Genomic DNA, 16,187 nt, shown 5'->3' with positions numbered 1-16,187 from the left:
TTAGGTATATATATATATATATATATATATATAATCCCATCATACTTAAAAAAAACATATATTTTTTAATTTTTCCATTACAGTAAGTAGATAAATACCTACTTGACATTTTATTCTGCCTTATGATCAAACCTAGTTAGAAATGAAGAAACTCTGGCTACGCCATTCTTATACAGCCTCTGTAATCCAAACATAATCCAATATTTCATAACACTAATTTTAGAGTCAGTGAGTCAGTCATTTGGAATAAATAGTAAATCATAGAACCTGTAGTCCTGTTTGCATCCTCCAAAATATAGAAGTTTGAAAACAGGCTTTGAAAGGAAAAACAAGTAATAATAATAATAATAATAAAGCTTTATTTTCATATGCATTAGGTACATACATAGAAAACAGGTCAAAAAAAAACACACAGGTCAAAGTTAAATATAAAAAACATCAATACACTACAATACATATACAAATACAAAATCCTGGATGGAGAAAAAATGGAAAAAAATCGATAGAATGGAAAGATGGAGAAAAAAAGAAAACTAAAATAATACATTAATAAATTATTGTACAGCATTATTCAGTAAATATTCCTCTAAATTGTAGGGGCAGATAGCAACTAGATATTCTCTAACTTTTTTTTTAAATGTGTATATATTCTTTGAACTACGAATATCGATTGATAAGGAGTTGTATAGGCGACAACCATTAAAGTAAGCCCCTTTCTGATATAACGCCGAATGATGCCGTTCGGAACACAGAATATGCCTATTTCGCGTGCAATATAAATGGTTTAAGTTGTTTCTCGTAAATAAGTCTAAATGACGAAAAACAAAACATACCACCTCCAATATATAAACGCCGGTAACAGTAAGAATTTTAAGATTTTTGAAAGCTTCTCTGCAAGAATCTGTGTACCTTAAATTTGCGAGAATACGAACGGCATATTTCTGTATAACAAATACCCTATTAATAGATCCACATAATCCCCAGTGAATAATGCCGTAACGTAAATGGGAATAAAAACTTGCATAATATAATGAGAGCAAAACATATTGGCTACATTGTTTAGAAATGGATTTCAAGCCATAACAAGATGAAGTCAATTTTTGACACAGATAATTGATCTGAGGAGACCAATCGAGTTTGTCATCAAGATACATACCGAGGAATCTTGCTGATTGAGAAAATTGTACATAATTATTCGCTATTGTTATTCCGTCAACTAAGGATATATTACAAAGTTTTGATCTGAAAAGCATTATCTTGTTCTTTTCTACATTTAACATAAGTTTATTTTTCTCTAACCACAGTGCTAGATTCTTAAATATTAAATCAACAGCCACTTCAATATCCATAATATTGGTCGATTTGTAAAGAACATTAGTATGTAGTATGTTCCTAGATATAATATTCGCTTTGTGAGTTCATCTTACGACAAAGCTAACCTAGATAGTAAATGGTGAACCAGTCAACCGTATAATGACTAATCACATTTCCTAGATATTAAAAACATTACACAAAATAATTAGCTAACAAAATCGGGATCGCTATTTAATCAGGATTTCTTCTACGTTTGCATGAATTTTTTCTTATATACATATAGCTTGTTTGCAAGACTACGAGGAGCAAACCCGGGAGAAATGTGACGGTACACATGCCGGGAAATAGGATTAAAATTCAGAATTCAGAGGGAATCCCGGGAATTCCCTGATATATAGGAATGACGTCACGTTTTGCCTTTCACGTATTATATAATTACACGAGGTAGGCATTGGATTATTAATGAAGCCCACAGGTATTATTTTTAATTACAATTTTTCATTATATGACGACTCATGCTCCACGAACAAAGTTTTAAACTGTTTCTCTTTGAATTTCGCCGTTTCAATAAAAAAACTATTTAGGTAATTACTGTAAATTACCTTTAAAAATGTATTATTTATCTACGGATCATTAATGTTCCTGTCCACCAAAGTAAAGAATAACTTTAGCTATTTTTTTTATTTCCATCGAACCTCTATTCTTCTTGACTGCTTAACTTTAGTGTCAAAATTTCAAAATTTCTAGGAATCGGCATCCACAAGAAAATATATGTAAAATTTGCGATGTCGCAAGCGTCTTAGCAACTTATTTCCTACTTACGAATTTCAATTCGTGAAATGTTGGAAATCATTTCAGGATCTTATTCGTTCCCTAATTAAGCAAATCTTAGCTATTCTTTGCTTAATTGAAAGTTGGTGGAAATGGCTATAAGTAAAATAAGGATATATGTACATAAAGCTAAGCTAGGATATAAGTTAAGGATAATTTGTTTTTAATCTCGGTTTATATTGTTTGTTATACTAAACTGAAGTTTGAAAATCTAGATGAAATTAAACTGAAATTGTGAATATATCTGATGATTTTCATGTGGAATTCTATATCACTATTGGATAAATTGGATTAGAAATATAAAATCATCAGCAGTAACAAAAAATGTATACTTTTGATTTTCAAAAAAATCAACATGTTTATAATAGGTATATCTACACCTAGAAATAACATACAATTATCAAAGCATTATAAATATTGTGTTTATCTGATTTTATTTAAACACAACCACAAGCTGATAAGAAATCTTGAATAAATAAATTAAATTAAAATTATCCTTAAAATTAGAAATTATTGCAAAATCGTTTTTGCGAATAACATAATATGCAATGTTGTTGCAAGTCGAAGATCTCTTGGTAGGTAGGTAAGTGGAATAACAAAAACGACTTTTATCTACATAGATAATTAAATTATAATAACCTACATTCTGACATTTCAGACAATTAATATACAAACTCGTATTTTTTAATTTTTTTTTTTTTTCAAAAGAATTTTATATACAACAAAAGTAATCTAACAATCTAATGAAATATTATTTATAAATGAATGATTTTGAATTTAAATAGAAATTGATTATTTTTAATAAATATTAAATACCTACTTTTTTACATAATGTTTTATAGACTCTGTTTTAGACTAGATAATAAAAATATGTTGCAAGCCCTGTTTGTCTTTTGTAACCTGATTAATAAGTAGGTAGGTATTACTTATATTATTATATTATTATATGTTATTTAACCCATTTGCTAATTTTGCTACCTATTCAATTTCTGACATTTTTGTTGTTTGCTAGGAATACCAAAAAATCATTGGTTATTCTGTAAAAAACTGATGCTGATTTGAATAATGATAATGATTATTTGCCTTTTCTATAAAATTTAAAACAAAAAGCCGCTAAGTAAAATTTTAAACTTCTGACATCCATAATCACACAACTTACTCATATTTTTTGCTGCATCGGCATGTGAAAAACCTCATGTTTGATAATTGAAACAACTTGTCACAAATAAGTCAGTAAACATACACTTGACACTGAATTACGAACCGATTAAAAACCGTTTTCACTAATTCACAACGATAACCTAAGGTACTCATGTAATTAAAAACTTTACGTTATACCCGCGTTGGTCGGTTATTACTCGTACCTATTCTGTCATTGTTAAAATCCATTTTATTCGAACTCGCACCACCGCAAATACTACCGAGACATGGAGGAATCATGTTGTTGACGTCCTTGGCTTACTATGTTTTAAAAAATCTAGCAAATGTGGTATTACCTCACGCGGAGTGGCATTTGTTTTGTTTTCTTATACCTAAAGTCAGATCACTTTCGCTGAAGGTCGCGAGTCACGCCGCATCAGTCTCGATTCGACTGAAAACGGCTTTTGGCGTTTGGCGTTGCAAGGTGAAAATGTTTACAAAAAAACCTTTTAATATGCAGATTTTGATATTTTGGTTAGATACAGATGTAAATTTGTAGATACTCAATAAAAAATGAAACTAAAATGAAAGATTTAAAATGAACAAATCTCATCGAAAAATGTATACAACAAACAACAAAAACGTAATAAATGCAGAATGATATACTGTTTTTTTTTAAGAATCACCAGGACTTAGTCCTTATCAATGATAAATGATTGCTGTTAATTTCTATAGTACCTAGCTATATAACTGATATAATAGCAATATACTGATTAAATAAATATCCATAGGTAGTATAAAATATTAGTTATGTAAACAACACATATTTGCTTACTTTAATATTTATGCATACATTATTTAAATATACTCTACTATAGTGTTTCTCAAATAAAAGTTTCATATGGACATGGGTCGTAGTTTCTTCAAAAAATCATTGCCATAGAAATTTCTAATTTACCGCTGTTAATAGCTTATAAAAACATCAAAATTTCTACAGCAACGATTTTAAATTTTGACACATTACATTGCATTTAAAATTCTATTTCTAACAAAAAATTCTCATATACTGTTTTTGAGGAATTGAATTTGTAATAATTTGGACTTATTTTACTAAATAATTGAAACATGTTAAGTTCATTTATTAATTAACATTATTTATGAGCCGAAATCAAATTTAAGATTTCATTTGTGAATCATATACATACAGGGCTGGAAAATCCACATGGTTCTCCTTTACATGAGAGCGACAAAGTAAACTAAAGAAATCCGTGCGATAGACAAGGATGGCTATAGTGAAGACGTTTCATAATCTGAATAGTCACCGCCTATTTCGGGTTAGAAGTGGGAGTGACTATTCAGATTATGAAACGTCTTCAATGTAACCATCTTTGTCTATCGCACGGATTTCTATGACTTACTCGCTCTCACATAACGGCCGATGTACCATGGGGAATTTCCGAACCTATATGTAAATAATTGTTGATGGTTTATGTAAATAATTGTACCTATAAAAATAAAACAGAGTGACAGCAATACTCTGTTCCTTGTGCTATTTTAGACCAAGAGTCAGCGCTAGATTTGCACCAGGGACAATAGGGTATAGTGCCCAGAGTGGCAAATTCCCAGGGGCGACAAAATTCGGAGCTTGCGAAAATAATTTTTTTGCGCTATCAAAACTGCTTCAAAAAGTGTGCATTTACAAATAAAAATAAATACAATAAATTTATATATTTATCTAAAAACATATACGACTTGTGCATAATTTACAAAGATGAGTGGCGGACGGAAAAAGTTAAGCGGATTTGCGTATCGAAAGCGCGCTTTGGAGAAAAATAAAAAGGAGAAATATTAGACTAAATGGATTTTGCACAAAAAAGAAAGGTACAGAAACAAAGCCGGTTAATGATTGTATCAATTCAGAACAAGGAAGTATGTGGAAGTTTAGCCATCTTATGCATTGAATCAGAGTTGCTTCAACGATTGGCTTGTGAAGATTTAATTGACCAATCTGCAAATCTAAAAGTCAGGCGCTTTTGTCTCTGAAAATACCTATGTATTCTGTATCTCAATTTATATGTCATTATAATTAATGATTTTTAATACGAAAAAGGATGTTTCTTGTGAAATCATCCTAATCATAATAAAAATATTTTCAACAACAAATCAATTATTTTATTTATTTAAAAAACAATCTGGAAAACGGTTGACCTTGAAGGCCTTCCCTCAAATTTTTCGTTATTTTCGAACTCAAAGCGCTCGAAAACATACGCATTTGCAAGTAATTGAGCCCATAGAGCTTAAAAATCCGATAATTGTTTTAAATGACTTTTTTCAATCTTTGGGCAGAAATATCTTTTAAATTAATCAACCAATTGAGGTACGATCCACAGGATTTGTTAACGTTTTTAAAGCACATAGAGATAGCTGAGTACCAAATCTCGATTTCAATAGGAATTCGAATGTCGCTTCAAAGGAAAAAAAACTTTTTCGAAACTTTTCGTCAACAATAGCCTCGAACGGATCAACTGATTTTGGTGGGATTTACAGCATTCGGCGTAGTTTTTTTAGCTTTAGCTTCATATGATCTCAAAACGTCGAGAACTGATGAATACTCGATTTTCGAAAATCGGCCTGAAATCAATAACGTTCAATTTTGAAAATTAGTGGTTTTTGTAGCGGAAAGTCAAAAAGTATTCTGATTTTGTGTAGAATATGGGTAATGGAGCGGTATTGTTTACGGTGCCCAGGGCGGCAAGGAAAAATCCCGCCTTGCCAAACGTATTTTACCTTAATGAAGAATAATTATATCTTAAATCCGTGTTTTAAGAAATTAAAGTTTGTGGCTCATGTAAAGAAAGCCCGATTAATAATTTGTCTGAGATAAGAAGAAGAAAAATATATTTCACTATTTTCACTGCATTCGAAAGGAGCCATTTTCAAATAATAATAATTATTATTTTTAATTGCACTCCTGAATAAGTATAAAATTGTTATAGGTATAATTTTTTCTTGAAAAGAACACTTTTGGTGATGTTATAAATTTATTTAACTACGTAGTAAAAATATTTTGTATTTAAAAAAGTAACTCTAAACTTTTTGTGAAGTATTTTTTTCCTTAGAAAAATGCCATGGTTTTTCCATAGTACTCTAAGGACTAGTTGTACAATTTTGATTTAAAACTAGTTTTATATTAAGTTACTATTAAGCCAAAAATTAAATATATTATATAATTGTGTTAAGTAATTAAGACTTAGGTACTTTCACTGGAATGATTAAAACCAATCGGGTCCTCGACATAATTCGAAGGTAAGTCTCCTGCGGGAAATACGTTTGGAAATGAGCAGTCTATTGTGGCAATCGTTGAAAAACATGATTTTTAAAATGTATGGCATGCAATATTCATGAACTATTTTGTATTGTACGTAGTTTTTCTAATAAATGCGACTGACCAAATATTAGCTCTAAAATCCTCAACATCTGTGAAAATGTTGTAAACTCCATTTAAAAAAAAATACCTACTCAGTGGCTCAGTGCGATGTCATATATGACAAAATGGATACCGTAAATATGAATAGAATATCTTTGAATATGAAATAAATTATGTACAGCTCCTCTGACCGGTGAGAACAAACATACAGCACGCGTACTACATATAAAAGGTTAAGTGGATCCAGTGGTGGAAACTAAAATACAATCAGAAGTGAAAACCAAAATGGGTAAAACTTTTTTTTTGCCACTTTTAAACGCATTATAATACAATTGTTTACATAAAGATGTATTTCAGAACTCGCTACACAGTCATATGAAGGGCCAAAAAGAAATTATTTTTGTTGAAGTGTCCAAAATTTCTAGTTACGTCACCAAAATAATCACTCCTATATGAGATGGTTTTGCCCCAGGATTTCCTACACAAGAGTCTTTAGGTTTTGCTAACATGGGTTTATTAATTACCGAATGGTGGCAGTGATGTTTTAATGAATGTATTGGTGGCACTGTTTAGTTTACATACTGGCCATTTGAGTTTGGTATAATTGAGGTTGCCAATGTACCCGAAAAGTGGGTATTTTGCATGTCACGCAGAAAAAATGTGAGAGCAGAAAATTCACATTTCATATACATAACCCATCCAAAACCGTTTTGCATTTTACGTTTTGTTGGAAATTGACGAAAAAATCGGCACGCGCCATTATTTTTGGCGATGTTAGTGGCCTAAATCCTAAATGATTTGTGACCGAAGGGGATTTTCCCTCTTTGTCTTGCCTCGTCGCTGCAGAAGTGCAGACCTGGGAGGCTTTCGTTTTAGCAAAAATAGTACCTATTTAGCAACTAATATCAGTTCAGAGTAACTCTAAGTTGCTATTAGCTACCAATAGGTACTATTTTTGCCAAATTGAAAGGTCCTTTGGACAGGCTCGTGAAGATGGGCGCCCTCCATCGCCGACCTCGACCACAAATGTGGCCGGTGTAGGCGCTTTGTGGGACGTCCTCTTGTCCTGGCTCACCCCCGCCAGTAGGGGCCTCTTCGATACAGTACATACATGTTCTTTAGAAATGTAAATAATATCTGGCCAGAACATTTAAATATTCGCTCTTCTTATCTTCTCGCTTTTTTCTTCGCGCAGCTTGTCTAACCCCCCAGGAGGGTCATCGTCGCGGGCGCTTTTTTCCAGAATCAGATGTTAAAATTTTATTTCATAATTATGTAATTTATTCATTTGTTATCTTTTATACCGCAATAGGAGAACTGATTGAAATTGTATAGACTATAAAGGAGCTACGGATTGGGAAGTGATTGTCAGGTCGTCGGTGTATATGTTGGTGTTGAGTTGAGGGGATGTGGGATGTCGGAGTTGTAAATGGTGTATTGGTGTGGGGATAGGACGGTGCCCTGGGGACATCGGCCTCCATGGACCTCCCTCCTCCAAAACTCCTTAGACCAACTTGAAACCTGGTGCAACAGGTGGAAAGTCCAAATTAATCCTAACAAAAATTCGGCTATCCTTTTTACCAAACGAAAAATCCCACAAAACCTCGACAGACTGACACTATTCCAGGAACCCATCTCCTGGAATCCACAAACACGATATCTGGGCGTGACGATGAACCAGCGTCTCATGTGGAAACCGCACATCGTGGAGACGGTGGCGCGAGCGAAGACCACCAGGGCTAGGTTCTATCCCTTATTCAAAGGTGAAAAAACCCTCAGTTTAAGAAATAAGCGAACACTTATCAAGGTGGTACTTCAACAGCAGCTAACCTACCCCTCCACGACGTGGGGTAAAGTGGCAAAAAGCCACTTAAAGTCATTACAGGCTGTGGAAAACATAGCCCTTCGCACGGCCACCGACGCGCCCTGGTAAGTAAGAAACGCTGACATATTACGAGATTACGTACCCGAAGTGACCGACAAACACAAAAGACCTAGACACCAACTTTTTGACCCTGGGTGACCACCCCAACGACACCCCCCCCCCCCCCCCGCCGTTGACTACGTACCCGACGTGACCGACAAACACAAAAGACCTAGACACCAACTTTTTGACCCTGGGTGACCACCCCAATGACCCCCCCCCTGCCCGCTAACCTTTTCTGTTTCAGAGACAGCCAGGATCAAGAAACGAAGACAACGACACACACACACACACACACACACACCCCCCATACCCTCCTTAACCCTCCCCTCCCGCGCTAGCCTAAGGGCCACCTTAGCAAAGCGCATCCCAGGCTGCATAGCCGCACTACCCTACCCAACCATACCACACATAAACATGACACTACCCCCGGGGTTTACACAGACGAGCCGGCGAAGCAAGAAGAGCGCCAGAAGAAAGGGCCCTAGCCGGCGGGGCCCAGCCAGGACAAAAGGAGGTCCCACAAAGCGCCTACACCGGCCGCATTTGCGGTCGGGGTAGACGACGGATGGGGCCCACCTACGAAGGCTGTCCAGGCCTACACGAGATGAGGCAGGATAAAGAGGGATAATCCCCCTCGATCCCAAATCATTGAGGCCAATTTCTAGCCATGAAATAATGGCGGCGGGAGCAATGATCTAAGATCAAATCACTAACTTTTTTCGTGGGCAAGCGTCAGCCCATGGAGACTGCACAAGTCTCCCTGCGACAGCCCTTAATTTGATTTATTTGTTAGCGCAGCTTTTAATGGTTTAGATTACATATAACAGTAGAATTGCCTCCGGTTCAGATAAATCCATCCAAACACACGATATAGAAGAGAAATATAGGAAATGATCAAGATTGCCTATTCTTCCCATAGACATTATAAACTATTCTTCCAAATATATATTATGCGATGTGCCATGTGACATATTTTCTACAAAATAAAAATTACTGATTTTGTCAGGGAGACTAGTCTCCCTGGATTTTGATAACGAAGGTCAAAGATCCACAAACTTTTTATATTTTACGTAGTATTTTTACATCCCTTGACTATAAGGAAAACAACTCGTGTAAATTATACAAATGCAATTCATTTTAGTAAATATTACGTAATTGCTAGTATAAAATTCCATATTAATTTTAGGGGAAAATTTGTCACAGAAAGGGAAATTTCAGTTTAGAGATTTTTGTCTTTTTAGTGTTGGCGGCACTGTGGTGGTTCACTGATAATTCGCAATCTAGGATTTGACGTTCGATGTTCGATGTTCGATAAATCTATGGTCAAAACACGTGTTATTCTAGGTTAAGTTTGTTATTTCCAATAATTACAATTGTTAATGTTTTAAAATTATAAAATGCAGCACGATGATGTAAGTTAATTTTGTATAATTAATATAGAAATAATAATAATGTTATAAATTAATTTTTTAGGTCGTTTGGAGTATTATTAATAAGTCATTCTGTTCTTACAAAACGAAGTAAGTTTACCTGTACATTGAAAATTAATTTTATTTAGAATACTGTCTTTTATAGTACAAAAACCCAGAAGTTCTGTCGAAATGAATATAATTTAACTGGTTTATGTAATCGATCGAGTTGTCCATTAGCTAATAGTCAATATGCCACAATAAGGGAAGAAAATGGAATAATATACCTCTACATGAAAACTGCAGAAAGGTAAGTGAATGTAGTGTTAATAATGTCATAATTATAGTTAGAATTTATTTAAACTTTTGAATGTATTGTTACTAGCATAGCACTATTTTTGAAATATTTTATTTTTAGGTCCGCTTTTCCGAAGAAAACATGGGAGCAAGTAAAATTATCGAGAAACTTTGAAAAAGCTATTCATCAAATAAATGAAAATCTTTTATACTGGCCAGGATTTATAAAATCTAAATGTAAACAGAGATTTATTAAGATTACACAATATTTAATACGAATGAGAAAACTAAAATTAAGACGACAGTAAGCTGATATATTTATTATTAAGTATTTACTATTTACTTTGTACATTTTTAGAAAATTGATAGTACCATTGCAACGTAATATAGAAAGAAGAGAAAGGAGAAAAGAAGAAAAAGCATTAGTTGCTGCTAGGATTGAAAAAGGAGTAGAAGCAACACTGTTGGATCGATTAAAGAAGGGAGTTGTAAGTAAAGCATAACTTTTGATACAATACCATTACTGCAAATGTATCTATTATAAGTCTAAGTAACTTGTTCAAATTTCAGTATCAAGACCTTTATAACATTCCTCAACAAGCTTTTGAAGATGCCCTTGAAGAAAGGGAAGTAGAATCTGAACAAGAGGATGAAGAAATTGAACAAGAAGTGGAAAATGAATCGGAGGGACCAGAATTTGTAATGGCTAATTCTGATGATGAAAGCGGTGTAAGTTTCAGATAGTTAAATTACATATAAATCAGTTCCGATTTTGATTGTATTTATTGTGTATAATTTATTATTTATAAATAATACACAAGGGATTATATTTAGAATTTACCAGTCGTTTCGCCGATAAAGAGATATTATTTAATATTGTTTTGAATTCTGAGTTAATAGGTGACATAATAATATTAATTTAAAATTTATTTCTTACTCTTAAGAAACTACATTTCTTATCAGAAGAATGGTCTCCCATTCAACTGAGATTTTCGGTACAACAATCCACTATGCCAATTTTCAACAAGTATACATTTTTTATGCAGAATTGTCCACAGAATCTAAAAATGAATCCCAAATGATTATTAGGTCATTGGCGTAGATGTTGGGGTAAAAAAATCCGACTACTATCCATTCCTACGCCATTGACCTACAAAAATTTGTAAATTTTACAGTAATTTATGCACGTGTAAATGTTAACACCATACCAAATTTGAATCAATTTGTTATAAGCATACCAAAGATTTCATAAATAATATGATTTTAACAACCGACCAATACAGCCCTGTCCAATGAAAATGGTGAGACTTATGCCCATATGCATAGTCGATCGCCAGCGACTCGCCAGAGATTCACCGTTCGCTGGACGAGATTTTCAATGCACAGTCGTTCGTCAGCTAAGTCAAGTATGCGCATTAGTGAAACTTATGGCGAAGCGCCGGAGATTGCCAGTAGCATCTCCAAGGTTTCTCCAGAAAGCAAGTAACCTATTTTTATTGTGTTTTTGAGATTGTTCCAATAATGGATCGTAATTTTAACATGTTGTATAATGCAAACAAATATATTTCTGATCTAGATATACTCACACACGGTGACCAATAATGGAACCTAGTATTCTTTGCTGAATTTTAAGGGGAGTCTATAGTATAAAGTTTTTATTTACGATGCTTCATTAAAAAGATACAGTGTGTTAAACTTAAAAAAATATTTTAATTTTTTTTTAAATAATTTAAAAACTAGTAACTGAAATAATTTAAAATTAGTCACATGTAAACATTGTCCAAAATCTGAGGCTTTTTTCGAAAATTTAGATTAATCTTTCAATTAGCTACTAATAAGATTCGGTTTAAAATTACATAGTAGGCTGCAATAACAATTTTGAAATTCTGAGCAATTCAAAAAAAGAATAAATAAATAAGTATTGCTTTTCATCAGATTCAAGTAACAATAGATTTCGAACAAATTACATTTTCGTTACTAAAAAGATGTCACGCCTGTGTTCGTGGAAATGGAGTATTTTTGAGCATTTACTCAAATAAAATCATTAATCATGACTAATGTTATTAATTTCTTTATTCGATTAAATAACCGAATGATTAGTGTTTGCATGTCATTTAAGTAAAAATGTTTTCAGTTAGTTTTTTAAGTTTTACTCGAAAATCAGACCTTTTCAAAAAACATGAGAGAGTAGTAATTTGTAGAAAATTGAAAGACGAATCCGAATATATCATTATTGTTATATCTTAAGAGAAAAGCGTTTTACAATTTTGTTCCTTGCTGGCCAGTTTTTAGATATATAATGTATGTTTGTAATATTCACTTTTTTATGCTGTTTACATTATATTTATCTGAATGTGTTTTTTAGCTTTAGTGTAGTATTGCTTATATGTTGTATCTTTCGTGTTTTTCTTTCTTTGGCTTGTGTAAACATTTTAATGTATAGACACCAATAAATGCTTTGATTCTGATTTGATTTGTTAGGTACCATAAGCTATTTTATTTAAAAATATATGTCACCGAAACACTGTGTCTCCACCACTGGAGCATCTAAATTTTAGAGAAAGACCTCAGATTTTTGACAACATTTACATAAATACGTGCCCAATTTCAAATTATTTTAGTTACTAGTTTTTATATTATTTAAAAAACTTTAAAATATTATTTTAAGTTTAACACACTGTATCTTTTTCACAAAGCATCCTAGATGAATACGAAAGACCCCTTAAAATTCACCAAAGAATATTAGGTTTCATTTTTGGTCACCGTTTGTGAATCGCACTGTATATTGAAATTGTAATCGTTGTTGTAAAGTAAAACAGATTGTACTTTGAAATATTTTAAACAAGAATTTTCAACAAAGAAAAAAAAATTCTCATATCTTAATGCAGATCCTGTGGATGACAATGTATACAGGGTGTTTCTAAAATAGGGTTCTAAACTTCTGCTGCGTTTATAACTCATTAAAATAAGCCAAAAAGGTCCTATTAACATGTGCCCTAATACGCACCCTTAGGAAGTTATATGCCCTTAAAAGGGCTCAAACAAAACTGGTTTTTTTCTACTTAAATTTTCCACTCACCACTTTTACTACTCGTAATTAAACACTGCAAAGCTCAATTGACAGTTTATCAATAACTTAAATTGTTAAGCGTTGTGGCAATGTCTGTCTTTTATTTGCCATGGTTAACAGATTTTTATAATTTTTGGCCTAATAACTTAAAGAGCAGAGTAATTTTCAAACTCAATTTACTCGAAAACCATTGGAAATATCGATTTGGACAAAGATAATATTTTTTACGTAAAATTGTTAAGATTTTATAAATCTGTAGAGAAAATTGTAAAAAAAATTGAAATAAATAAAATTACGGGCCGAAAACCCCCTCCACCAACCTAAATGGGACGCATTTGATTTGCATGTCGAAAAACGGAGTAGCCCATGTTATTTAACGTAAAAAGTTATGTAAGACCCATAAATTTTTTTCTACTTATTTGCAACCGTTTTGTCAATAACAGAAAAAAAACAGTTTTGTTTGAGTCCTTTTAAGTGCATATAACTTCCTAAGGGTGCATTTTAGGGCACATGTTAATAGGAACTTTTTGGCTTATTTTAATGAGTTATAAATGCAGCAGAAGTTTGGTACCCTATTTTAGAAATACTCTGTATATACCCTTTACAGATATACCTCGATGTACCTATTATAATTATTTGTAGGTAGCATGTGGAGTCTGGAGTCTTAAGAAGATACAATCAGGTCACTGTTAGTCGTGTAATTGAAAAAACTACTTTAATATATCCTAATAAAAAAATTACTTAAATATTTCATAAATACGGCTTTCCAATTCCTAGTGTATCCTAATAAACAAATTACTTAAGATGTTTTATAACTACAGCTTAATATACTAACAGTTGTTATTAACGCCGAAAAGGAAAATTTTATTTAGTCTTACTAAATGTAATTGTAGGGTACCGCTACAACCCTTTAGATAATTATGCTTTAGCAATAATTTATGTGATACAAACAGCTACTTATATACCAGAGATGCTCAAAGTAATACATTTTAAAGCACCGTACCATGCACAAGCTCAGGTTAGAACAGTATGTATTCGGTGAAAAATAGCTTTGCGCATGTTTAAGCGCCTGTAGTTGAGACTATCACTCATCTGGCGATTCGCCAGAACGGAGATCGCCGGATGAACGTCTATGCAATAGAAATTAGGCGCCTTTCTTTCGCCAGCGACTTGACAGAGATTCGCCAGGTATAACTTCAGCAAGTCGCTGGCGATCGACTGTGCATACGGGTGTTAGACTCTTGCTTTTTAAGACAATTCTGAATTATTTATTGACTTGTATTTGTGGTTAAAGTTTGATTCATTCGAATTGAAACACCCTGTAGACTACCTTATAAGATATATCAAAATCATTTATATAGTTTTTAAGAATGGATATGCATATACAACACCACATATTTGTATTATCCATGAAAGGGACATCATCATTCAGTCTTGAAAAAGAAAAATAAAATAATAAAATATGCATTTATTACTCTTTTTTTACAGGAAAGTGATAGCGGTAACCCACAGGATGTCGATTTGGACAGCAGTTTTGAATCTTCAGAGGGTAGCGATATAGAGGTGGATGTTTTCCTTTTCTATGCTTGTATGTAACTATTAATTGTTGTCTTTGCAGGATATGGTATCTAATTCACAGAATACCAATAAACTTAAAGGTAAAAACAAAAAAGGTGCTCCAGGACCATCTATAACGAAATTGCAGAAGCCAAGGGTTGAACTTGAGTACGAAATGGAGCGTGAAACTTCGGTGCGTCACAGAGAATCTGTATTATAAAATATGTTGTACACTTAATTTGTATAAATATTAAAGATAATATACAATTTTTTTTGTTACTACTTTCCTATTGGAGTTACCACTGAGTATACAGGGTGTCCCACGGTGGCGAGACATTAGACATACTTCAGACAAATTCGATTTTAATTCTGAAAATTTGGGCAAGTGTTTTTGGGCATGCTCTTCTCAACTAAAGTACAGTATGGACTCTAATCCGAATATCCACTAATCCGGCTCGACGACCCAACGAATGCCCGTTTCGATGATCCAAACAAAACTAATTCGAACAAAATTTGGTTTAACGTATATAGTTCGGATTATAAAGTCAGACTAAATCTCTTTCAGCCCGTGTTTTAATTAGTTCGGATTAAAGAGTATACTGTAATGGCATCCACCTTGATGTCATCTTCGTTATTTTTAATGGAACACTATATATTATTGTAATTTTTGGATTCTACGTCAATTTTTAGGTGAACTTTCATAAAGGTTTCCTATTCTTAAAGTTAACCGTTTTTGATATACAGGGTGTCCACAAATTTCGCCGACGTTTAACTGCATATTCACGACGATAAATAAATACAATCTATGAAAAATAAGTTGTCAAAAATAAATCTAATTTAATTAATAACTTCATAACCCTTTTACCGATTGTGTTAAAATTTGGCACATTTATTTGGACTACCTATTGCGGTATATTATTTCTTAAAGCTTTAGTCAAATCGATATACTGGGTGATAGTATTCTGCGGTTACCTCTCCCTTTTAGCAGTGAAAACTTTTACAGTGGTCGTTTTTTCTTAAAAGGGCAGCAACATTGAAAAGCTTTTATTTAAAAAAAGATTGTCTCTTGAGTAAATCACCTACAGAAAGCCATTCTTGAGAAAAATGGCATTATTTGCAGGCCTGTATGTTTCGGTTTGTGTAGCTGTGTATTTTTTTAATTCAAAAAGATGTGTATTTTACAGTAAGCTTCCCTACTATAATTTCAAACTAACT

General features: G+C 33.0%; 2 protein-coding genes across 3 annotated transcripts in view; one reads left to right on the top strand and one right to left on the bottom strand.

The window, feature by feature from the left end:
• Positions 1 to 3,581, bottom strand: part of LOC108913671 (eye-specific diacylglycerol kinase) — a 674,863-nt gene extending 671,282 nt beyond the window's left edge. For both annotated transcript variants that reach the window (XR_002763331.1, XM_018719260.1), the window contains exon 1: positions 3,305 to 3,581. Coding sequence is in view for 1 of the 2 variants with exons in the window: in XM_018719260.1 (XP_018574776.1) it covers positions 3,305 to 3,342 (38 nt within the window). In the remaining variant the exon portion in view is untranslated. The remainder of the gene's footprint in view (positions 1 to 3,304) is intronic.
• Positions 3,582 to 9,945: 6,364 nt separating this feature from the next.
• On the top strand, positions 9,946 to 15,235 carry LOC108913637 (protein MAK16 homolog). Its single transcript, XM_018719216.1, has 8 exons — positions 9,946 to 10,051; positions 10,113 to 10,159; positions 10,215 to 10,358; positions 10,467 to 10,649; positions 10,704 to 10,833; positions 10,916 to 11,074; positions 14,904 to 14,978; positions 15,034 to 15,235. The coding sequence occupies exons 1-8, from the start codon at positions 10,037 to 10,039 to the stop codon at positions 15,190 to 15,192; spliced, it is 912 nt and encodes a 303-aa protein (XP_018574732.1). The 5' UTR covers positions 9,946 to 10,036; the 3' UTR covers positions 15,193 to 15,235.
• Positions 15,236 to 16,187: the final 952 nt, after the last annotated feature.

Source organism: Anoplophora glabripennis, unplaced genomic scaffold (assembly GCF_000390285.2).
Source record: "Anoplophora glabripennis isolate ALB-LARVAE unplaced genomic scaffold, Agla_2.0 scaffold34, whole genome shotgun sequence".
Lineage (NCBI taxonomy): Eukaryota > Metazoa > Arthropoda > Insecta > Coleoptera > Cerambycidae > Anoplophora > Anoplophora glabripennis.
Note: the sequence above shows the minus strand (reverse complement) of the source record. Positions and strands in the feature narration are given on the sequence as shown.